The sequence below is a fragment of the Pholcus phalangioides genome, unplaced genomic scaffold, assembly GCF_987345545.1.
Source record: "Pholcus phalangioides strain wild (caught in Gottingen) unplaced genomic scaffold, Ppha-v1.0 ptg000008l_1, whole genome shotgun sequence".
NCBI lineage: Eukaryota > Metazoa > Arthropoda > Arachnida > Araneae > Pholcidae > Pholcus > Pholcus phalangioides.
In genome coordinates, this window is record NW_028301601.1 from 25,101,635 (window position 1) to 25,127,755 (window position 26,121).

General features: G+C 38.0%; 1 protein-coding gene across 1 annotated transcript in view; it reads left to right on the forward strand.

Moving 5' to 3' along the window:
• The window catches only part of LOC149084078 (glutamate receptor ionotropic, delta-1-like), a 53,036-nt gene that overhangs the window by 3,014 nt on the left and 23,901 nt on the right, over nt 1-26,121 (forward strand). The window contains exons 2-7 of the mRNA XM_089234428.1: nt 9,631-9,768; nt 9,899-10,107; nt 13,262-13,594; nt 14,731-14,831; nt 16,943-17,030; nt 17,135-17,293. Of these exons, the coding sequence (XP_089090554.1) occupies nt 9,714-9,768; nt 9,899-10,107; nt 13,262-13,594; nt 14,731-14,831; nt 16,943-17,030; nt 17,135-17,293 (945 nt within the window). The 5' untranslated portion in view covers nt 9,631-9,713. The remainder of the gene's footprint in view (nt 1-9,630; nt 9,769-9,898; nt 10,108-13,261; nt 13,595-14,730; nt 14,832-16,942; nt 17,031-17,134; nt 17,294-26,121) is intronic.

Genomic DNA, 26,121 nt, shown 5'->3' on the forward strand with positions numbered 1-26,121 from the left:
TATAGCTTCTTGTTATACCTATATATATATATACAAATGCATACAAAATGGCATATATAATACTTATATTCGTGTACAAGGAATCACATTACTCAATAAATTTTTAGATTTAAAAAAAAAATGGCGTTCTTGTTCTTGCCGCTGCCATCAAAGTCTGTTTGTCAGACGAAATAAATCCGCGGCATTAATCCGAGCTTCAAGTTTAAATAAATCCTCGTCATCAGAAATATAAATCCGACATGAAATAAATCGTTAGATGAAGCAAAAAATAAATCCTTTATTTTGATGTCAAAATGTGTTACATTGCGTACAAATGTCAATCATTTTTTGTACCAACAAGCTCTTTTTTGATCACGTGCCTGATATATTTTGTGACGTCATTGTTTTTTAAGTATACATATATATATATATACCAATATATATATAATATATATATATATTATACATATTATTATAATTATTATCATTGGCTAACGTCATCAGCCTTAGTGTTAGATTTATTAATGAGGAGGAAAACAAAATGAAAATTTTTAGATCTCTTGGAAGGTGTTGACGTTGTATGTGTTGTTTGGGTAAAATAAAATTCAGATATATACTCGTATACAGCGAATTTTATGTTTATTCGTGTTTAGCGAAAAATCGAGATATTTTTAAATATGTATATGTACTCCTATATATATATATATATATATATATATATCAAGTCAGGGTAATAATGATGATGATGATGTAATTTATATAGTAGATGAAGAGTTTTTTGGTGCAATGTAATTTGCTGCTGTGTTCGATTTCGTTTGTTGTTAAGCTTCGATGGCATCGATGTCTCTATGTTTTATTGATGGGCAAAAAAAAAATTGGTTCTTTTCCAGAAAAAAAAAAGAAATAAATATATAACAAGGGTGTTTATATATATATTCGATATACCGGCAGTGAATAGATTATTGTATTTTCCGACAATCATATAATCAATAATCAATAATTGACCGTGAATTTCGAGAATGAAATGAGAGAAATGACGTTCGTGAAACGTGATGTTTATTCGCTGTCTTGAAAAGGAAAAATTTATTGGAGAAAATTTCAATAAAAACATGAGTGTGTTACTCGTGTCGCTGTTGTCTTTTTATATGTTTTTGAAATATTCTTTTTTTTAAACTTCGCATTTGAACATTGAAGATCATTTGGCAGCGTTGGTACAGCTCAAAACAGTGTTTTGTATATGTATAAAACAGGTAACAGATTCTAAGAGAAATCTCTGTTTTTAATGCTGCCGAAATTCACATGTCTCAGTGACGATTACGGAAATCTGCGTTGTTTCCATTACGAATAAGGGAAGTCTGTTTCTGTGACGAGCAGGGAAACCCTACTTTATTTTAAGGATGGGCTAGAGGAAAGCTTACTTTGTTTTAGTGAGGATAGGAAACCTACTTTGTCTTATTGGCGAACAAGAAAACATACTCTATTTCAGAGTTATATAAACCTACTTTGTTTTGATGAAAGAGCAGGGAAAGTCTTTGTTTTGATGAACGAGAGCAGGGGAAGTCTTTGTTTTGATGAACGAGAGCAGGGGAAGTCTTTGTTTTGATGAACGAGAGGAGGGGAAGTCTCTGTTTAGTGAAGAGCAGGGTAACCTACTTTGCTTTAATGGCAAGCAAGGAACCATATTTTGTTTTAGTGATGAGCAAGGAAACGAGCAGGAAGCGAGTTTTTGCTCTCTTTTGCTTCTCCTTTCCTAGTTGAGCTCGCCTTAGGACATTGAGCTTTATTTTAGTGACGAGCAAGAAAACCCAGTTTGTTCTAGTGACCAGCAGGGAAATCTTTGTTTTGATGACGATCGGGGGGGGGGGGAGAATTTGTTCACTGAAGACCAGGGAAAGCATGATTTGTTTTAATGATGAGTAGGGAAAACTACTTTGCTTCAATGACGAGCAGGGGGAAGTCTTTCGTGAAGGATTGGGAAAGCCTACTCTTTGTTTCACTGACGAGCAAAAGACCTTACTGTTGAGAAATTACTTCGGGGACCTTTAAAAACTTATGGTGCGTATACTGGTGTTCAACTGTATAAGGAGCCACTTCATGCAATACATTGGAACGTCATTTTCACGTCTGTCATTTATACGACTTCCACATTTATTCGATTAATTCCTACCAATTTTAATACAGTATTAAGGCATTTCATTTATTCGACGCACAACCTCAATTATTCGACGTTTTCAATTCAACTCGGACTTCAAATCTCTTCGAAACGACATAATTTCCATTTATCGAATCCACGTAGTTTCTGTAGATTCTAAAAACGCGTTGCTGAATTTTTCATGAATAGTTTTTCATGCATATTCTCACCGAAATAGCCATAATCTTTAAAGTGATTTTTGATAGATACGAAAAAAAAGCATTGAGTCAGTTATGACTATTTTAGAGTGGACCTTAGTTGGCAATTTATCTCTCAGAATTCGGCCAAGAAACAAATTCAAATTTGTTGAATTGCGACGATCATGTCCTTTTGTATTTTTTTTCCTAATGTCCACAGCGTTGTTACTGGAGAGTGGAAAAGTATATTGAAATCATTTTGCAGGTCTCCCAGTAAAAAAAATGTACAGTATCGGCTCTTTTCCTTTCAGAAAGCTTTTAAAGAATATTCAACTCTATCTGCTTTACTTAGAGAAGTCAAATCAGCAAAAAAAATACAGACAAACTCGATTATAATGAAACTTTGGCTATACCGTCAATAGTTGGAGGTCCCGGCTGATTCTCGTACAGAATAATGTTATGGATATAACGTGACAGTTTTCGCCATTCATATGACCCGTAAACGGAATATTTCCGTGTATTCCTATAATTCCACCTTAACCGATTGTTTTTATATATAAAACCCGTTCTTTTAACGAAGTTTACTTTAATTCATAACCTTTACAAGAATCGGAAATAAAGGTGGTTTACACAATTCATAAACTGCTTTACAATGTCATTTTCCTATGTTGGTTAATGATGTTTTTTCGTAATTTTTTTTTACCCTTTCTTCTTCCTACAAAATACATCCTAAATCACCGCAGAGACTTTTTATAGCACTTCTTTCCTCGCCAAGGGTTACGTATAAGTAATGCTTAGCAATTTCGCCTCTAATTTTCTTGGCGAGAATATGCCAATCATAGGCCTTTACGTGATTTTGCTGATATGGATTTTAAACAATTAAATTTTGTGGGTATTTTTCTTCAGTTATGATTTTTTTACAGTAGCCTATAACAAAACTCAACACGCAAATAAAACAACTTATGTTGTGATGCTTTCTCCAAGTACAGCCAAACTCTGTTAAAACGACCTCTGTTGTCACGACCCCTCTGTTGTAAAGTGAATAATTGGTGGCCCAGGCTAATTCCTTCGGGAAATAATGTTAATGAACTTTGCTTATAACGTCGATGAAAATGCAACGACCTTGGACATAATGACACATTTTTCGTCACTTGGTTCCCGTTTTCCAAGAAATTCCTAGAAAATTTCGATAAAAATGTCGGCAATTTCGCTGGCAATTGGCCACATTTTTCGGCAAGAATTGGTGATGCCCCATGTTTATTATGGTCCTGAAATTCATTGTATTTTTTTCGATGAGATATGGTTATAGAGAAATAACTTTATTTTTTGTGTTTGATTACATCTGATTATATTTTTTATTTTTTAAAAATGTCTTGGAAAAAAAACGCCGGTTGCAACGGCACCTCGGATAGAAAGGTCAAAGTTTCGTTGAATCTTTGATGCCGTTGTAACCAAGTTCGACTAAATATGGGAGAAAGGCATTTTCAGAGAAGTTTCAGTTTTGCGATTTCTCATAATGTATAATGCTTTGATCCGGGCTCTTGAACATAATCTGAACGGGATTCCTCTGCATAAAGTCAGAGACCGAATAAAAATGATTTCAAAGCGGGGCAACTTTAATAACAAATAAAACCAACATGCTATTTATTCACTAGTAGGACTTCCAAAAACTGACGTTATAAGCAAAGCGACGTTAAGAGTGGTCGACGTTACACCGAGGTCTTACTGTATTGTCTATGACATCTTAAAAAGTCAGTGGATAAGATCAGCGCAACGTTATCCGAAAATCTAATTTTGAAGCAGGGCCGTCATTTCAACTTTTTCCGGGGGGGGGGGGGGAAGTTATATATATACCATTTTTAGTGTATTTTCAAAAGCCAGGGGGACTGCTCTCCCCCTGCCTCCCTAAATGACGGGCCTGTTTTGAAGAGTAATTTCACTACTCTCCAAAATTTTAAGGGTATCTTTGTAAAAAAAGAGGGGTATTTTCTTCTTTATCAGTGACAAATAACTCCACTAAAAAAAATTACTTAAAAATTCGGAGTATTTTTCACTTCTTTCAGCGAAATTCGGAGGAGTAAAATTGAATTTTGATGCGTGTTGGCGAATACCAGATCAGCACCACGCAGAAACGTGCTGGCATTGCGAAATATATATAAATTTGCAAGTAAATTGAAGGAAATTTATACCAGACCATAACTGAACGTTTCAGTCGGCTCCCAGCCCTTACAGGCTGTATGGCGACTTACAGATCACCATTGGTGGTATGTGAAGGGGAAAGACAAGTTTGTGCATGTGCGTAAGTTGTGTATTGTAGGTATATGTAAAGAATGAAACCAGGAGAGGATTGTTTACATATCTTCACAAAATGAGTGCTCATCGACATAAAACAAAACAACACAGTCGAAAGAATTATAAGCCATACAAGGGGGGGAAAAGTAACTGATGTTATGATATCCAAAAACACAAACATTATAAAATGTTAAACATTAAGAGACACTAATCAGAGACATTTAATCAACACAAGATCAGTTCATGCTAAAATTTGGTGTGAGCCAAAATTGCTGACTGAGCAAGTTCAGTCGGCACTACAGTAATGGACTGGCACATCGGTCATATAACTATACTCAAGAACGTCAGGGAAAAAGTTATAATTGAAGACATAATACACACTATTTCTGTATTGTAATTACAGAAATTGCAATATCACATGAATTTGATATATTATTTGTCCAGCAAAAAATAATAATAATCAAGAATACGAAAAAGAACCATATTGATAACATTGTAAAAATAAGGAGAAAATACAACTGCAAGCTAGAAATAATAATATACACGAATAAGATATAGAAGTAACCATATGAATAAGCGAGGTAAGGGGGGGTTATTTTTTTTTTTTTTTTTGCTAATTAATTATATTTGTACACAAATACCCTGCATAGATTGCGTTCTTAAAATCATCAACCAATTCACGCTCAGCACGTCCATTGGCTTTGAGTGTACTGTGGGGATTCTAGGGTCAGAATAGACAATATCTCTAAGATGTGAGCGTTCAGATAACCGTACCCTGTCAAAATGAGCATTTGCAAAATTGCAAGCTCACTTGATATGGTACAAGATTATGTTAGGGCAAGAGTTTTTTTTCCGGGTGTTTTACCCTCTTATATACCTGGAGCTCTGGTAAACTGACGAAGAATGGTGTTATGCTGCGCTTGTATACTTTTCATATTTATAAGACTGGCATACGTCACGTAGTCCTATATGGAATGCATGAGCATATGACATATGCATAAGGAAACAAATTATTAAGACATGAACTTAATGCTTAAAAAACAAATTAATAAATGCGTCTCATCGCACAAATACACTTATAGTTATACAATTTTCATAATGCATACTATATTTACTGAAAAAAAAACCAATAGGTACGGATTGGTGATTTAGTATCATTTTTTGTTCCCCATGGTGAAAATATTTTTCTACGTTGAGTTATATGAACACAGATGCTAAACATTCAGCAGCACAAATCAAAAAATTATTTGCAAAAGCGCCATCTGTTCACGAAATATCATAATAATTATAATAAGTTGTTCGTGATGTGTAATAAAGGTCAGTCTCATCACTTAATCATCGCAACAAATAGGCTGACCATACTTCTTCGGGGAAAATTGTGATTCCAAATACAAGAAAATACGGATCATTGCTAATTATTGCCAAAAATGATGCCAAAGGTAATCAAAGCAGCCAGCTATTTCTAAAATCACTGAAAAAAAAATCTCCAATGGTGAAAAATGAAGCTCTACACTGTAAACTGCAGTGGAATTAAAATGAATTCCACGAAATAAAACGTTTTTCGTGATAAATATATGACATGAATATTCATATTTATAGGTGAATCAAGCTAATAGTTCAATCCTTGGTTTCAATAAGAATTAAAAATGAAGTTGGCTACTCGTTAAAAATTCGTGAAGAAACGGGACATTTTTAAACAAAAGTTGAAAGGGCTAAAATTACGGGAAAATACGAGATGTACGGTCACACAACTCATAAGATAAGTCACGTGTAATGAGTAAGGTGTGCTATTTTCGTGGTCCCTACTCTTACTAACAGTTACCGAGATTTGCCATTTGAAGCGTTTTCCCGATTGCAATGATTTTGTAAGACTGTTTATTGACAACGTTATAATCGGGGTACACCGTAGTTTCAGGTGGGGAGTCACACGGGTGTATATCACTCCAGTGGCTAGTCCCAAGTCCCACATGTTACTCAAAACATAATTTTTGAGCCCTATCTATCCTCTGAAAGACATTCAAGTCGTTTAATATGACATTCATAAAGGAAGCATTTTAACCCTTAAAAATGCTCAATGTTTTTTTTCTTTTTCCGAGCTGATAACTTTTTTCGTAGTTGACGACACGTATATATAGAAAGCCTGAAAAATAATTTAAAAAAATTCTATCTCGAATCGTACTGCTTATACAGGGCCTTAAATAGGCCGTATAGAGCTTAAAAAATCACCCATAAAATGAATGTATTGAAGTATATACAGTGTCCCGTAAATGCCAGCGCAACCTTTATCTCACCAACCTTTTGTCGTAAAGGCATGATTCCAATTTAAAAAAACTGCTCAACAGGTGCTCAAAAATTACACTATACCACTTTTGAGAATGAAAATACAGTGTGAAACAAAATTTTAAAAGAATCTAAATTTTTATACTGTTCCCCTGTGCTCTAACTTCCAATGAAAAAGTTGGCGCTCTGTCTCTCAAAAAAATTCCATGTTTCTAAGTGCAATATTGACCGAGATATTCCGAATTCAAAAAGCAGAGGAAAAATTTGGGAAAGAGCAGCGTTAAATGCTGAAAAACCATTTTACTCTCATTAAACGGTGTTCTTCCACAAATTTCCTCCGTTTTTCGAATTCGAATATATCTGTAAAAATCGCACTTAAAAACATGGATTTTTTTTTTTTGCTGGCATCAAGAGAGACACAGGGCAACAACTTTCTAATTGGAAGTTAGAGCACGGGGAGACAGTATAAAAATTTAGACTTTTTTTTAATTTTGTTTCACGCTGTATTTTCACTCTCAAAACTGGTACAGTGTAATTTTTGAATGCCTGTTGAGCATTTTTTTAAACTGGAATCACATCTCTACGACGGACGGTTGATGAGATATCACCAGTTGGAAAACCCTGGTCTAAAGAATCCTTTTGTATTTATGCAAAGCTACTCGTTTAAGGGTAAATTCTGTATCTATCAGTTGAAGTCCTATTGCTCCGGTCGTATATCAATCATACAAATAACGTATTCTCAGCTCCATTTCTACGTATAATAAGAAAGGCGACAAACTATTGCGTGTCACAGCAGTCATGTTCTAATATATCGAATGAAAAGTATCCAATTATACGCATTCACGCTTATCAATGGCTGTGAAACAGCCACAGCTGCAACTCGAGTTTATCGATCATTCCGTTTCTACCAAATATCTATTAAGATGCCGAGATAACAATAGAGACGAATGAGGTACGAATGGTGGTAGATGTCCAGCCCCTATATTAGGAAAACGTTGTCATTGTTATATTTATCATTTCTGACATTCATCGAAGCTTCCCAATTTGTCATTGAAAAGAAAAAACGATGCGACGAATAGAATCTTTCGCTGATGGCAGCAGCCATCGTTGGCTTGAGTATCCTTTGACAGCACTAAAATACTCTAGCTCAGGGACTCGAGCTGCGAAGAGTAGACAGGAACTGTTTGAAAATGCTTAGCTCTGTCCGTGGATTATGAAAGATCAGTATGTGGTCACCAAACTGATTCTGATATCCCAGATTATTGGTAAGTCGAAGGCAAGCTATTCATTCATTAACTGCAATAGTCACTTAATTTTAAAGACATTCTTGTGGAATTGTTTTTGTTTAGGCTAGAGCTCATTGCAATATCTTAGGCACCACTAATACTATAACTGTACATTCAGCTCGTAAACATTCCTCTCGGGAATTTCAAACGGATTGGTACATGCCGAAATATGTGTTCTGAATGTATTTGCGGCTCTAATGTGTATGTTTTCAGAGTTATATGCATGTTTTATGTTCTACTACTACTATTTTACCGCACACCAAATAGAAATTGCTGTATGGCGATATGACCCTACGGCAATTTTTACCGATTGAGTTGGGTGAGAAATGAAAGCGCCATCTATATATATCGCTGGTATCCCCAGGCTCGGTAGTTAAAGAAGTTTGGGCGCGGTATCCAAGGTCGATAAGATACTCGCCTAAAGTACCAAAGAATGTTTAGAGGTGTCGTGAGTTCGATACCCGGTTCGTCCTGACGCAGGGGTACAACAAATACGGCGACATGATCACAGAAAAATATTACTACCGCAGGAGTTCCCACAGTGAGGAGTTAGCGCACCAACCAACTCGGTGAGTATAAAAAAAAAGGCTGCAGTTCGGAATCGGCAATAAATTGTCGATCCAGGTCTAATTAGCCATCGTGTGTAGAAATGACCGTGGTGCGACCAGAATGATCAAAAGGAAATTGCTTTTCTACGTTCTTCCCCTTGATTGAACCCGTGGGCCCTCACGATTACTTTCTTGGTAGAAGACAAGCATCTTTGCATCACTCGGGTGCAGTGGTAAGTTTCATGCTGTACTCTCTGGTGCTGCCATATATTTTTTTAAATGACGTGATCGTCACGTATTCCCAAGAGATCGGTAAGATCTGTCCAGGGAATTTGTTAGTGTTAGTATACACATCCATGCCCGAAATGGGATTCGAACCCAGTCCAGCACAGTCAGGGGCTAGCTTCCCATCGAAGTGAAAATGGTAAATGCCTAGGTTTTCGTGTTAAGTTTCATTTAATATAGTATCAGTAATGAGCAATTGTACCGTGTATTGTCTTGTGTCATTTATTTATGTATTATGGCATAATGTGAGTAAAACCAATATTGTCATTGAGACATTTAAGCATTTGTACTCGTGTAAAGGCCGCTACACACACTACGCTGACATGGTGAACTCCGATTCGTGAGAATTCTGCGAACGTGGTCCCGAGACTATAGCCACTTGAAAATCCTTATCGCCTTAGTCCAGACTAACGTCACTAGCGGCCTTCGGTATCAGAGAGCAGTACCGTAAGCCAGTGAAAGTGTGACTATAGAATTTAGCAGTTATACCAAAAATTTTTTTGCAAATATACAAAGAATAATATTTTTCTAATCAATCAATGATTTGTCGAGTGTTGAAATCAAAATGTTTTTTAATAAATTGTTAAAACAAACTATTCAATTCATTTTTAATGTTATCATTGGCATAATAGCTTTAGCAGAGCAAGAGTCGGTACAAAACTCTCCACCAGATGTCCTCAGTGCTTTCTCAGTCGGGCAGTTCGTGATAGAACTTATGCGACAAGTGTTAGAATGGCGATGGCTGGTCGTCATCACAACTCGCAACGAAGGTAAGTACGATTTTAAGATGACAGATCCGAAAAATTACATCTTGATTTTAGGACTTTCCTAAACAATGAGAACGTTGAGTTAACATGAAATGAAAATTATAATAATTCGCTACGTGTTTATGTTGAGCAGATTGCCATTCAGTGTCCGTCTTCGATGACCTCTTGTTGCATGAGTTCAGCGGGACTTTGATCACGATGCGCAGTCGGAATTCGTCGTCAACAAGCGGTAGAAGTTCCGAATCTGTCGTCAAGATCCTCGAGAAGCTGCTGTTCGACAACGGTGAAATCAACGTCCTAATCGTGTATGACAACGATTCTGTTCGAGGACTATACGAAATGGTAAGACGTGCGTCTCGCAATAATCAAATTTATGGAAGATATCATTTAAGAACATCATGAATTCGATCTCAATCGAAAGTTTTCAACATCAAAAGCATTGCTAACCATAACAATACCATGTACTGGGAGCCCTCGAAACTTTACCGCCAAAATGACAGGAGTGAGAGCACACGCAAGTTTTGCAATAGAGCCTAGGATCGCAAATGACTTATGTTCAGCATATGTGGAAATTCGATTTAATGAGGGGATATTGGAAAATTTTTTTGTCTTGACATGTGCTATCACTCTTCTCATCTTCGCGGTAGAGTTATGGAGCACCCTGTAGTGGGTGCTCCCCCTCTCCCTCTATATCTTGGACACCTTCCCTCCCTAAATTGGACAGTTTTGTGTGAAACCGGCCATAATCCTATATCAAAGCATGTCCGGAATGCTCTATATTTTGTACATCTCTTTACCTTGGACAACCCCCCCCCCCCACTGGTTTCTTATCTTGAACAGGCAAAGCTCATTGTCTGCTAACTATGTGCGTTGTGTGGAATACTTGGCATGAATGAACGCCAGGGGCTCTGCCACCGGACTTATCCCGTTACCGAGATCTCTTCCAGCCCAGCTTCGTGGCAGAGTCTGGGAAAAAGTGAGTGCACCTAACAGTCTGAGTGTATAGCTAGTGTTGTGTTTGATATTTCAGTGCTGCCATCTATACTTCAAATTGGGAGTGAAGTGTAATGATTGAATATTTGTAACGTTGCAGGCCTGTTGCTCTCTGTGGTGAGACTTTTTAACGGGGAGATCGGCTTGAAGTTGGAAACCACAGAAAACCAACTTCAGCCGACCACCACTGTGGCACCGGTGGGGTTCGAACCGGATCCTCGCGATGCGAGTCCGTCACTATAACCACTCAACCACCACAGCGGCTTGAATATTTGGCAATGTATTTGAAGCTGTTGTTAGCCACTTTGCGAAATGGCCAGTCAAAGTCCAAATTTCGAACATTGACCGGATCAATATTCAACGAAATTGGCGGTCACATTTATAATTATTGTCTAATACCTATTCAAAAGGTTAATTGCTTGTGAGTATAGTTAGTTTTTGGTCATAATATATCATTAGAAGACTTTAATTAGTAGATTATTCTAACTATGGATACTATTCCAACTGGATATTATTCTACTAGTTGAATCCTCCTAATGATGCCGTAAAATATTTCTTTGTACCTCTCTCTATATCTTGGACACCTCTCCAAATTGGACAGATTTCAGTGGAACCGCATGTGTCCAACTTCGACAGGTTTTGCTGTATTAAAAGATTCACAACAACGAAAATATTTTCAAATTCTTGCAAGCGCTGAGGCTTCAACAATGGTTCGATTGATTGGATTTTTCTTACAGCACTGTAAAAATCACTTTTACTCTTGCCTAACGCTATTGATAACAACTGCTTTTCAGCAATGATATAATGCCAAGAAAAGATATTTTTACAGTGCTTATGTTCGTTCAATTAATGATTATATGAAAGAGAAATATAGACACTTTTTCTGAATATTATGCCAAGGTGAACTCGGAAAGAAAAGTCATCTGGTCTCCACCGGGAATCGAATCCAGGTGCTCTTGCAAACCATGCTAGTGCGACACCATTTACACCACTAGAGACACGGCCCTGCATTATTTATTTCTCATTCTCTCTACCGTCCCAGCTAGGGGGCGTGGAATACAGAAGGAAGGGTCGTGTCTCCAGTGGCCGGTGTGTACGGTAGCATACTTTCCCGGTTTGTAAGAACTGGATTCGATTCCCAACAGGTTGGACCTCACCAGACACAGTGCCCAGTGCAAAAATAACGGTGGGGCCAGAGACGTCTTGATAATTTCGCGGGCTCCCTTAGCTCCGAATTTTTTATTGGGAGACTATTCTGTGGGAGAGAGGGCGAATCGAAAATTCAGAAAATGAAAATCGTGAAAATTCAGAAAATGAAAATCATGAAAATTCAGAAAATGAAAATCGTGAAAATTCAGAAAATGAAAATCATGAAAATTCAGAAAATGAAAATTCAGAAAATGAAAATCATGAAAATGAAAATCATGAAAATGAAAATCATGAAAATGAAAATCATGAAAATGAAAATCATGAAAATTCAGAGAATGAAAATCATGAAAATTCAGAAAATGAAAATCATGAAAATTCAGAGAATGAAAATCATGAAAATTCAGAAAATGAAAATCATGAAAATTCAGAGAATGAAAATCATGAAAATTCAGAAAATGAAAATCATGGAAATTCAGAAAATGAAAATCATGAAAATTAAAATCATGAAAATTCAGAAAATTAAAATCATGAAAATTCAGAAAATTAAAATCATGAAAATTCAGAAAATTAAAATCATGAAAATTCAGAGAATGAAAATCATGAAAATTCAGAAAATTAAAATCATGAAAATTCAGAAAATTAAAATCATGAAAATTCAGAGAATGAAAATCATGAATATTCAGAAAGGGGTCATTCAAGTATTACGTCAGCATCGAGGGGGGGGGAGGGGGTTTCGGATTCGCTGACTTTTGATGACAAGGGGGGGAGGGGGGTTTGAAGGTTGCTTACGTCATCATCAACCACCATTTTTTGAAGATATGAAATATTCTAAGCTGCTGACGAAATTTTGCTGACGGAGGGGGAGGGGGTCAGTGTTTTGCTGACTTTTGCTGACAAGGGGAGCGAGGGGGTCAAAAATGGCTGAAAATCTGCTTACGTAATACTTGAATGGCCCCAAAATGAAAATCATGAAAAATTCAGAAAATTAAAATCATGAAAAATTCAGAAAATTAAAATCATGAAAAATTCAGAAAATTAAAATCAGTAAAATTCAGAAAATTTAAATCACGAAATTTCAGAATAAATACAAGAAATAATTTTAGAAATTTATCGTAATTCGAAATTCCAAAAAATTAAAATGCAGAGAGTTCCAGAATTTTTCCTTTCTAGATAAAAAAGCAGAATTCCAGAATTTTTCCATCCGAGGGCGGCTCCGATTCCCAGCGAAGACTTGGTGACTTTTCTTTCCGAGATCACCTCGACGTAATATCTAGAAAAGGTATATATTGCCTTGATATATAACATTTTCAGAAAAATGTTGAAATATTCATTCCTTGATGGTCTCTTTCCTCAGGTAGTGACGGACAATCTGTTCCGGGACAGCGAGAAGATCCATTGGATCGTCCTTTTCAAGAACTCGACCCAACTCGAGGACGTTCCCCGTTCGCTTCCCGTTCATCATTCTCAGATCGCATTTGCGGTGAACGTTTCCGGACAGAGGTTCGACATCGTGACACCTGTCAAAGATGGCAACGGCTCGTTGAGACTGGCCGATAGAAACGATTCCGTCATAAACTCGTGGTCACCGAACATTGGTTTCCGGAACTACGACAATTTCTTTGGCAAGAGTCGATACGAAAGCTTGAGGAAAATGAACGGAGAGAAGCTGAAGTTCGCCATGGAGCAGGTAACGCCGACCATTACCACAGGCGCGTTCATGGTTTAGCCGCCTGTGGGCACGAATTTTTCCACCCTTATCTACCAATCCTAGTCTAATTTTCTTGACAGCTCATTAATCTAATTCTCCTCCCTGTGCTATAACTCCCCTCCCCCGCGACTCCTGCAAGTGCACCTGTGTCTCCAAGTCACTCACACACTTTCTAAGTGACACTTTTAGTCATTCACATCCTTACACGATGTTTTGGCCACTCACATGCTTGCACACTGTTTTATTTACTCACATGGTCAGTGGCGTTGGAGCCGGGACCACTGCACTCGATCACCCACAGTATTTTTTAGCTTGGGCCCGAGCACTCCCATGAATTAATGTAGAAATCAAAATATTCTACATGAAACTTAAGTCGAGCACCCACAGGTCCTAAAACACAGGTCCTTGCACACTGTTTTGCTCACTCACGCACTTGCACACGATATAGGTCACTCTTTTGATCACTCACTAACATGGTTCCTTGCTTTTTTGGTCGCTCTTTTGATCACTGACACGTTTACGCATGGTAGGCCAGTGTTTCTCAACCGCCGGGCCATAACACTAGTCACACCGGGCCGTAAGTGATTCGCAGTTTCATTTTTCCCATTAATTTCTCGTTATTTTGTATATGACCGGGCCTTTCACTTACACAAAAGAGATTTACTGGGCCGTGGGCTTCCAAAGGTTGAGCACCACTGCTCTTGGATATCATACTTTTGATAATTCGCATACTTCCACACGCTGTAGATCACTTTTTTGGTCATTCACATGCTTTCACACTCTCTAGGTGGTCACTCTCTTTTCGTCACTCACTGAGACATATTTAGGAATATATTTAGTCATACAAATTATGTCGTCCTTCTTCCATTCTAATAATTTTCTTGACCGAAAGATATCCAGGCCACATCGCCATGTGGCAATATCGGCTCAAAAATTTCTTGACCGCTTATTCCTCAAATTTTCCGCCCCCTTCGAACTTGCTGCCCTGCGTTATAGCCCGCTAACCCCCCACCGTAAATACGCCACTGCCCACTGCAAGGGAAACACAATTATGCAAAAAAAAAAAAAAATATTATTTTTTTTTAAGTAGGTGTGTTTTCATTCGCTTATTGCAGCACTTCCCATTCTACGTGTCCGGACGGAAAAACAGCCATGGAAAGCATCACGGCTCGGATGTCTTGATGTTGGACACCATCGGAAAGGCCATCAATTTCACGTAAGTTACGTTCTTGGTGTTTCAGTATGAATCATGTCAGTTAAGCTCGTGTTAATTCATCCTAGTTGATGATCCCAGCTATTTTTATGTATCAAAATTTTTCGATACCATCTGTCGTCGAAATGATGAGCATGCATATACATTTTGATTCATTCGATAGTCCGTCAACAGATGGTAGTAGTTATCTTGATTACGACTGAGAGTTCACATAAAAAAGTTTCAAATAGTTTTGATTGCGATTGAATTTGCAACAAGTTTTTTTGCAAAAGATCTGATTACAAAAGTATTTGAAAGATTTTGATTACGATAAAAAATTTTCGAAGGACTCTCATGCCTTGGCCTTAACGTACAATTACTTAATTGGGTGGAGGCTTTCCTAAAACACAGTAAACAGTTTGCCCATTTCAATGATCATAACTCACCATCCGCCCCCGTAAAATCTGGGACACCACCCCTTCCCAAGGATCGGTCCTCTCCCAGTTACTTTTCTTAATTTACATCAATGAACTTTCACCATCCCTCAAAACTGCACCACTAGACTATTTGCTGATGACTGTGTAATTTACCGTATCATTCACCATCAATCTGATCAAGAACTTCTCCAACATAACCTGGCTTCCATCGCTGACTGGTGTTCCTTATGGCAAATGCCAATCAATATCTCAAAAACCATCCATATCAAAGTTACCCGTAAATTACTTCCTCTTGAATACTCCATCAATAATTTAACGTTATCCCAAGTTTCACATATCGAATACCTCGGTGTCATAAGCTCAGCCGACTTACGTTGGAACAAACATATTGACTACGTTTACCAGAAGTGTCTTAACAAACTTTTCTTCCTCCGCCGCAATCTTAAACATTCCACTCGGAATATCAGACTTCTCTGTTACCAAACTTATCATCTCCGCTGTCCTTTCCTACGCCGCTGAAATTTGGGACCCCCCCCCCCCTACACCTTCAGTAATATAGACAAACCCGAATCAATCCAAAATAAATCCGCCCGATTTGTTCACGACTGCTGGTCATCTTTCGTTTCTGTGTCCGAACTTAACAACGAACTTCATCTCCTCCCTCTCTCTACTCTTCTTCTCATTTCTCTCGATTAACATTCTTCTATAAAATTTTCCCATGGTCAATTCAACATGGATACTTCTGGTATCTTAGCCAAACCATCCTACATCTCTAGAAGACTCGACCATTCCCTTAAAATGAAACCTATTTTTGCTTCCACTGATTGCTTTAAATACAACTTCTTTCCTCATACCATTGGTGAATGGAACAAACTCCCAAGCTCTATTGTAGAATCTCCCACTATCACTAGTTTTTTGTCTGACATTAAACAATATCTTTGTCATTCTCAATCGCGTCCTCTTGTATAGGCCCAAGGGTCCCAACAATATTGTAATAAATAAATTCACAAAAGAAATCCTCCAAAAGATCTTGATTATGGTTAAACTCACTAAAGAAACCTTTTTAGACTATTTTGACTACAATCAAACTTGCTAAAGAAATCTTTTAAAAGTTCTTGATTACGACTGAGTTCATTTAAAAATCCTCCAAAACGATCTTTCTTATTCGTATTCACAGCGCGACGGAGTTTGAACTACAATCGCAGGTGAAAGGATTCTAGATCGACATGGATTGGGTAAATTCAGGATTTTAACCAATCCGTGTTACAGAGGGAGCGACCCAGTCAGTGAATGATAGAATGAATTCTAATGATTAAGTGAGTGAGTTAACTCTAGTAAACAAGGTCGGTTTCGCTCATCCACTCACTCGTTCACTTGATCATTCATTCATGTCGAACTGATGTCAGGGAGTTTTTTTGTCGGTGAATTTTCCCAGCGATGAATTATCCATTCGGTGAATTTTCCGAGCGGTGAACTTCCCGAGTAGTGAATTTTCCATTCGGTGAATTTTTCGACGGGAAATTTCCCGCATTGGAATTGAATTCACTTTTTTTTTCAAATTTTCAAATTTATTTGTTTCCAAAGTTAAATAGCACAAGTTAATTAATTTTCAAAATCATTGAACTTATCTTGGTTACCGGTAGCTTGAAGATGTGCTTCATATGTTCATGGTATTTTTCTTTTCAACTGTATTACCAGGTACGAGGTTTCCCGACCCGCAGACGAAAGCTGGGGTCAAGTGAAACACGGCCGTTGGAATGGCATGATGGGAATGATTGCGAGAAAGGTAATACTTCTCGTATATAACTGCATCTCGGTAACTTACCTTACATGCATCTAACAATCATAAAAAAAACATCGCGAGTAATATTTTCGATTTTTTTCTATCAGGAAGTTGATGCGGCCATGTCAGGGATGACAGTCTCTCCCGACCGGTACGCCGTCGCCGATTTCAGCATCGCCTACGCCTTCGACCGCACGACTTTCGTGACCAGATTTCCCTCCCAGATGTCCAAGACGATGGTCGTGTTCTGGCCTTTCAACTATGACGTAAGATACCGCTTGCAACAATTTACCGAGAAAAATCAAACAATTACAACCAGGGTCGCCCTTACCAGACGCGGGGTCAGGTGCGCCGCAACAATTTCGGACCCACCTGTTTTCATTTCATTTCGTACCGTGCACCGCCCAGGCTCTATCGACCATTGTCAGCTTTAGTCATTGCCCCGGATGAGGGGGCTACGCGGTGTCCGGTGCTTTATTATGCATATAAAATACAGTTACATGAATATAAACACATTATTAAAAAAAAGTATATACAGATTTAAAAATTTCTATTATATACAAAACTTACATCGAGGAGCTCTAATAAAGTCTTTGTAGCTCTAGTGAGCTTTTTTGTTGTTCTCTGTGGCGGTGCAAGTCCTGGACCACGTCTTCCCTCCTTCGCTTTAAATGTTTAAGACCCCCCCCCACACACACACACTATGCCCCAATTTTACATATTTTGTAGGGGAGGGTTTTCTTTTGGCCCTTATTATTTTAGAACAGGGGTGACCAAGCCGTGGCACGCCATGGTATCAGGAGTGGCACGCGTATGCTTCTCAAAAATTAAAGGAGAACTCTCTATTCCACATTTTTCAATCAAAGAAATTCTAACTCTTAAACAAATAATTAGGCAGGCTTGTAGGCTGCCAAACCTATATTTAGTATGGTAGGTATTCTTAAAATATTGATTATGTGATGACGAGGACCCGGATGTTGATGACATTTTTTTGCATCTGCATTTTTCTGCTTTTTTTTTTTTTACTGTAGGGCATTTCTTTTTAGTTTCGGGGCGTTTCAGGATATTATTTTTCACTTTTTAAATTTTTTGACAATGGAGAGGAGTGTAAAAGTTATATGGTTATATGAATACTGATTGCATTGAGCATTTATGAAACTATGCTTGAATTTCTAGGAATATTTTCTCGGGAGTGGGGGGAGGGGGGTTATTTTTCGTTTTATCTGCAACCCCTTTCCCCAGCAGGCACGCTAGTCGTGGCCTTCATATCTACCAACACGTCTCTTCCTGTCAGATTCTTTTCGGGCCTCTCAATAGTGAATTTTAAAAAAATGATAAGAATTGTCCCAGGCCCCCTGGGCCTGAGCACGTCAGCCCCACCCTTGTTGGGAGGGGGGGGGGCCTTAACGAAAGTGTTTCTAACCAATTTATGAATTATAACTCATTTATTAGAAAAATTGTTATTTTTGATGAACGTTGAAAAAAAATTTACATATGATTTTGATGCTGTGATGTTCAAGATTTTTTAGGGCAACGACATCCGGGCCTTTTGGTGATGACTCTTTCTATTCAATGCGTTTCTGTTTAGTCTTTCCTCTGTGGGCATAGTTGTGTTGACTCTCCCCTTATGCTTAGTAGCCAGTTCCCATTTTACATTTAAGCCAGTACTATTATTCCCATCGCGTTGTGTAACTTCCTACTGAGATTGAGGTCTCCTTCTATAGTGAAGAGCAACCCCAAATCCCCGTAGTAACCCAGGGTTAAACATATTCTAATCTAATTAGAAGTTATTGAGAGACTTGAAAATAATTACGTATACTCCCATTTAAATTTACATTGAATTTATTTACATTATTATGATGATTCATTACAGATTACACAGGTACATGCACATTAACAATTAACTTTTTCAGTGATGTGGAGGCACTTATTCTAAAAACATGACAATACATATTGAGCATCACTTACCCCTTTAAAGATCCTAGACCACAATTTCTTCGACGTCATCCTTCTGTCCTAAGTTTCTGACTCCCTCTCCCTCTGATCTAACACTCCAAACTCTCTTAGTCTGCGGAATTCCTCTCTCTCTCCGTTAAAATCTCTTTATATTTTGATTGATAATTTCAACTCCACCTTTTTGCGCTATTTCAAGACTTTCCATTCGCTCATCTTGAAATTCTCTTTTCCCGTCTGAACCACTTTTTAGTATTAAACATAATTTCATTGGCCCATCTCCTTCTCTGGGAAAATCTCACATTCCCATAACCTTTGACCCTACCATTTACTTTAGATCCGCTCCACGTCCATAGAAACCGTCTAGACGCACATTCCTTCGTAAATCAATGCATTTGACCAGCGACAAAGATTAGCCTTATCTTATTTTTCATAAGATTTCCAGTGCCACGGTCTTCAGCTTGACACGAATATTATTTTACCCACCTAACATTCTCAACTAGGGTCCCGTTTTATTACATTTCCTTCATTATCTCCGACTACATACAACTGCATTCCAAAATATAGCTTTTCCCATAAATTCAACAGTCTGTCTCCTGGGATTAAACTTTCCCATCTCATGCGATTCACTATTACCCAAAATTTTGCCTCCTGACCTACATTCTTATACTATAGTAGGTTTCTTTTACCTTCACTGTAACTTCTTACTTTTCTTTCTTTTTCTGCTCGTTTTTCCATGAATCACTACTACTATTATATAATATCTATAAACTATTTCGATTTTCCCTAACTACCATCAATTAACTCATCTCGTTAAGATTAACTATCTTTAATTAACTCATCAAGTTAACATTCCTCCCCTTGCCGGAAAAATTTGCTCACAGCAAATTTTCAATCCTCTCAGCCTGGGACTAGTTAACTACTGAATCATTCCTCCTCTTCCATTTACCCTTTCATCATATTGTTGATTTGAATTGAAACAACAATACTGTATACTATACTAGGCTGGGTTGGGGCAAGTCATACTCAAAAACATATAACTGTTTCATGATAAACACAATCATACTTATATCATTCATTTTACAACACCATATAATGCAATTCTTTCTATAACATTTCAAATATTTCAGCTAGAATGATTATTACTTTCTACCTTCACCACATATCGACTATGTTCATGCAAGTACTAAAATTATTTGACTTCAAGGTCCACAAATACTTAAGGGTTACATAAGTAATAACATATATTCTTTCAAAACATTAAAATATTAAATTTACTAGCACATGAATAAATATCCCTCAACTAAAGCTTGCAATTAAACATAAATGATAAACAGAAAATCCATTTGAAAAATAGAATATGTGATAGGACAACAGATCTCGCTAGCATCATCTTCCAATGGGAGAATCATAAGGTGAGTCTGCTTGTACCTAAATAAATCATATATACAATGACCTTCTCCATTTCTTCTTATCGTCTACATAGAGAAACAAGGGTAGAACAACTGAAAATAAAAATAAATATCGTTAGAAATGTCATTAAGATAATTCTTGAAAAGTGTGACAGGAATGTACTGGGAAGTCCATTCCAACCGGAAAACCAACGATCAGGAGATACTTGTCCTGCGTAAAACTGCAATGTAGTTAAATTCGGATGCAACAGTTCAATGTCTGCAGCTTCTAAGCAAAACGACAGCGGCTGGCAGGTATGTACGGTACGGCCATAGAGACATAGCTTGTCGGAAATGCACCTGGTTTCCGCCTTGAATTCAATCATCTGTTTAGTGGGTGTAGATTGTAGTCTCAGAGTACTAGTAGCGACCTCGATTCGTTCAAACTTGACAGTCACCATGCCCTCAGCACACGTCGAATATGCCATGAACGTCATTCTGGCGAGTGGCGCACAGGCATAACAGCCAGTTGTCGTGATTTCCTCACTTTGAAATTTAGGACACACTGTTCTTCTTTCAACTACAATGTTATAGTTGTCAAAGATGAGTTGCACATTCACAGGTTTGGTGAAAAGCAGCTCCGATTTCAACTGCTCATTTTCATCAATGAAATAATAATGATAGCCTATGGTGCGAGGAAGCGCAGCGACTTTGCTATCAATCATACGGTTGAGCGCGGAATTCTTCATGTCACACCGAAGCAACTCCTCATATGCACTACACACGATGCTACTTTCCGCGAAAATGAAAGTTTTTGTTAGTGATGCATTTGCTTGAACCTGCCCGATTGCGTTATCTTGAGGCACCCCTGCTGGCGAAACATATTCCATATATGCTTCACGTTGTTTCCCGACACGCCTAATGAGCGACTTCTGTATAAGTTGAGTCGGTTGATCATAAGCTCCTAGAACTTTTATTTTTATGCCGTTCGTTGTAGACATCGCGTAATTCATCACAGTGGCTTGTGATGTTCCGTTCATACTTTCCTCCATTTCGAGATCGTATGAGCAAGTATACCCTGTAATCGCCCTGATTTCGTAGGTACGGAGATAGTCTGGAACTAGAAAAGCTCTGTAAAATAAACAAGGCTGCGAGTCTATTATATGACACGACGATGAACCTCCATCAATCGCAATACATCTGTTAATTCCCGGAAACTGTTTAGATTCCGTTGTTTCGGCTGAGAACCTTTTACCAGAAACACAGTGTTCTCCCCAACCGCACATAACATTTTGAGGACACGCTACCTGTGCTACCGCCTTCAATTCCGTGGGAAATGTAAAGTACATCCTCTGAGTATTCCATGAGCATCTAACTTTATTCAGTTTGATACTCAATGAAAATAAATTATTTTTATTTTCATCCTGAAACCATAAACAGTGAGTGTAATGTAAATTTTCTAGTGTCACCGTCGCTTGAGTGGTCATTTTACATGATTGCGCATCGTGAACATCTTCACACTCTGCCGTAGTCGATTGCACGATTAAATGATTATTGCATAGGGTTGATGAGGGTTGCACCATAGCAAATAATGCTATTAGTACCAGCATGTTCACTGCATGCTCTGGCATCCCAACACGATTAAGATACTCTTGCGTTTGTTGTACTGAGTTTCGCAAACGATTTCCCACATGAGCACCTCCTATCATCGTAATTCGAGCCGTTCCTTTAATCAATCGAAATATCTGGTAAACAACCACCACTGTTGTTTTTACCACTTGGATAATCGCCACCAATGCGGATTTTAAGTAAATTATTGTTATTGAAGCTAACAATATACACAGGGTGTAGACGAAATATGCTGCCGTTGCTGGAAGACATTTCAAATGCTGAAATGCTGCTATACAAAAGAAGCACGGTAACTTTCTGCATATCGTACGACCATTGACGTGCAGCTCCTCTCGTATCGTGTGACCGCCTTTCTCGGCTACGAAAATAAATCGCAATGTCCCTGGAAAACGAAGAAAGTTTTCTGGAACTACGGCTTGAGTAGATGTGAGATTAAAGTGAATTATTGTTTCCAGGCCCTCTTTACGCACGATCAAAAGTCCTGGAGATGACACTGCCACAATAGGATCATGAAATTCCAAAGTTTCACCATTCAAGGTGAATATTGCCTCCTCTTCATCAAGTAGCGACCTTCTATGACGTTGATGTGTTTGTGAGTATTCTAATGGGTGCTCACAAAATGTTAAGGATATTACGCGGGGTTCATCAATTCTTTTAACACCGTCATAATGAAAAATATTGGACCGACCAACCTTAATGTGGCAAAAGCATGCTGATTCCCTACTGCAATTTACTTCTTGGCAATACTCGGCAGTTCCATTACAAGGCAACTGAGTAGTGCACGCACAAGGAAATCCATCCTTATCACATTCGAAGATTCGTGACGTTCCAGTTAATGATGCATTTTGTGATATTGTGAACAGGCGAGGTGTAATGAATTTCTCCTCCGTTAGTGGTGACCAAATGTAACTAATCCACTTTTTCTGGTCACACTGACTACATAGCTTTGAGATAGCACAACTATTTCGTGGGAGATACTCGAGGTATTCTTTGGGGACCGCATGGGAACACTTCTTAGTTCCTTCATTAAACAAACAATATTCTGCGTTGTGTTTGAGCGCCACCACTGGTAATAGCGCCAGCACCAAAATCTGAAATTAATTGAATGCGTTTAAGGTATAATGCTTGTGTTTTTTTTTGTTTTTTTTTTTTTAAAATGGAGAAGTCATACTCAACAAATCCTGCCATGCTTCCTTAGTCCCTCCACATCACTGCATTAAGTCAATTTAATATTACTATTCATTAAATAAATATGATTTACTTTAAATTTTCTTTGGATTTTTTTTTTTTTTCTCAATTCCTCACCTCAATGACATTTAAGAGTTTACTCGCCAATTTATCAGCTAATCGGTCCAGCACCGTTTTTTCCGACTCTTGTGATGCACTAGGTTGTGCCATCCAAGCAAGTAATTTATCAGCAATATTCATATTATTGCTACTCGCATCATTACTAGTTCCACCTTCCAACTCTCCATCTCCAGCAGGATTGGTACTTTCTGCCATCCTGTCAATAGAATTCAATTTTTGCACTCTACCATACACATTGCGCGCACGTAAATTGTAACGTGTTGCCTCTGAATTTGACTGAGTATCAGCCACATTCGCGGCAGTTAAGCTGCTTTCGTTTTCGGTTTCATTTACACTACACGCGTCATCAATAAAAGATAACTGTTGGGGGTCTACGTGAAAACTTTCTGGAGAGACATGGTTTCCCAGCTGGTTTCGGTTTCCCCCCTCTGCATTCGGAGGCAACTGCGTCTGTCTTCTGGGGATTATGTACGAATGCCATAACTCAGGCAGTTGTAACTCCCCACCATTGGCTTCATTTTCTTTTTCCTCTTCGTCGTCTGAATTTCCCCCTGCACTTACGATTTCTACTTCTGACCTGTCCTCCACTTGCGACTCATTTTCCCTCATTTCAGGAAATGGGTCATATGGCCTATGTAATGATACTTTCGTGAGTCTATCCGAATGGACCAGTTGAATATCTTTTGGTTTATGTACGTTTTTTATTCTAAATAACACTGGAGATTTTTGTTCAATGATTCTATATGGTCCCGTGGATAGCCTACATAACTTATGAGACACCCCTCTTTTGGGTTTCCCCGGGGTAAATAAATATACGGAGTCACCTAATTTTAACTTCTTGTCAACAGCCGTTCTGTCGCGATACTGCTCTTGACGTTCTGCTGCTTGCAGCATGCTAGAACGTACAAAATCATGTGCTTTCTGTAACTTTGGCAGCAGCTGCAATACATATTGTTCATGCGCATAATAATTAAAAACTGGTGGTTCTTTCAACAATTCCCCTGCCGTTACCATATCTCTTCCAAAGAGGACAAAATGTGGTGTTTCCTTTAACACCGCATGAACAGCACTTCTATAAGACATTAAAACATGGGGTAACATATCATCCCATTCTTCGGTTTCCGTTATCATGCACGCTAAGGTATGCGTAATTGTCGCATGACTCCTTTCATTACTGCTATTTGTCTGGGGGTGCAATGCTGAGGTAGCTAAAGGTTTGATCTTCAACTTCTCAAGCATGGCACGAAAAACTGACTTATGCAAGTTTGCACCTCTGTCTGTAAGACAAAATTGAGGCCGTCCATATCGTGCAATAATTTCGGAATAAAATGTCTTCGCCAACGTTTCAGATTTCGTATCTGGCAATGCTATGGCTTCAATAAACTTAGAAAAATTGTCCATCATGACCAAAACATATTTATTCCCCGACATAGTTACGTTGAATGGTCCCATAATATCTACCGAAACTAGCTCAAACGGTTCGGTTGGAATAAAGTTCCGTTGCAATGGTGCTTTCTTATTTGGATTATGGCTTCGTCTTTCTAAACAAATGCGACAAGTGTTAACGTGAATTTGACAATCTCTATAGTATCCCGGCCAAAAATAATGACTACGCAGTCTTTCAAATGTTTTGTCGAAACCCATGTGACTACTCAAATTATCATGAATTTCTTCCAATATTTCTTTTCGCATTAAAGTCGGTATTACAATTTGTTCAATATACTCTTCTCTGACAGGCCTAATGTCTTTTGAAGCATAATGGCATAACAAACCATTCTTCATAAAATATGCCTCAACCATCTTTTTGACTGGCTCTGCATTAGCCGAAGTTAACATGTCTATAATTGGTTTTAAATGTGGGTCCAGTTTTTGCGCTTCGCGTATTCGATTTTCTAACGAAGTCGAGTGAGTTTCGACAGTATTTATCTGTCGACTTAGACAATCGGCGACGACATTGTCACGACCCGGTTTATGAACAATTTCAAAATCGTATTCTGACAAATTCAAACACCATCTCGTCAATCGCGGATTATGTGTTTTAAGGTTAAGCAAGTATTTCAATGGTTTGTGGTCACTTTCCACAGTAAACCGTCTACCTAATAAATAAGGTCTGAAATAATTGATACCCTCCATAATGGCAAGTAATTCTTGTTCAATTGCTGGATATTTCTGCTCAGCCGGTTTAAATTTTCGGGACATGTATGCAATAGGATGATTTCCCTGTTCATACCGTTGATATAGACAGCATCCGATTCCTATCTTACTGGCATCCGCCGACATTATAAAGTCCATATTAAAGTTAGGATATGCTAATACCGGTGGATTTCGTAATGCTTTCTTTAAATACTGAAAAGCTTCTTCTTGACTCCGACCCCATGTAAATGTGATATTTTTCTTAGTCATATCCGTAATAGGTTTTGCATAATCCGAATAAAATGGTATAAATTTCTTAAAGAAATTACACATTCCGAGGAAACGTCTACAGTCCTTGACTGTGCGTGGTTGTGGAAATTCATCGATTGCTTTTACATTATCGGTATGTGGACGCACACCGTTTTCGGAAATGACATGTCCTAGATATTTAATTTCTTTCTTCAAGAAATCACACTTTTTCGGTGCTAATTTTAAGTTATACTTTTCAAGCAATTGAAAAACTCGTTCTAATTTCTGGATATGGGTTTCTATATCAGGACTAGCTATCAAAAGATCATCGATGAAACAATGAATATGTTCATCATGTAATTCCGACAATAAACTGTCAGCTAGACGCTGAAATGCTGCCGGTGCTGTTTTTAACCCCATTGGTACAACAT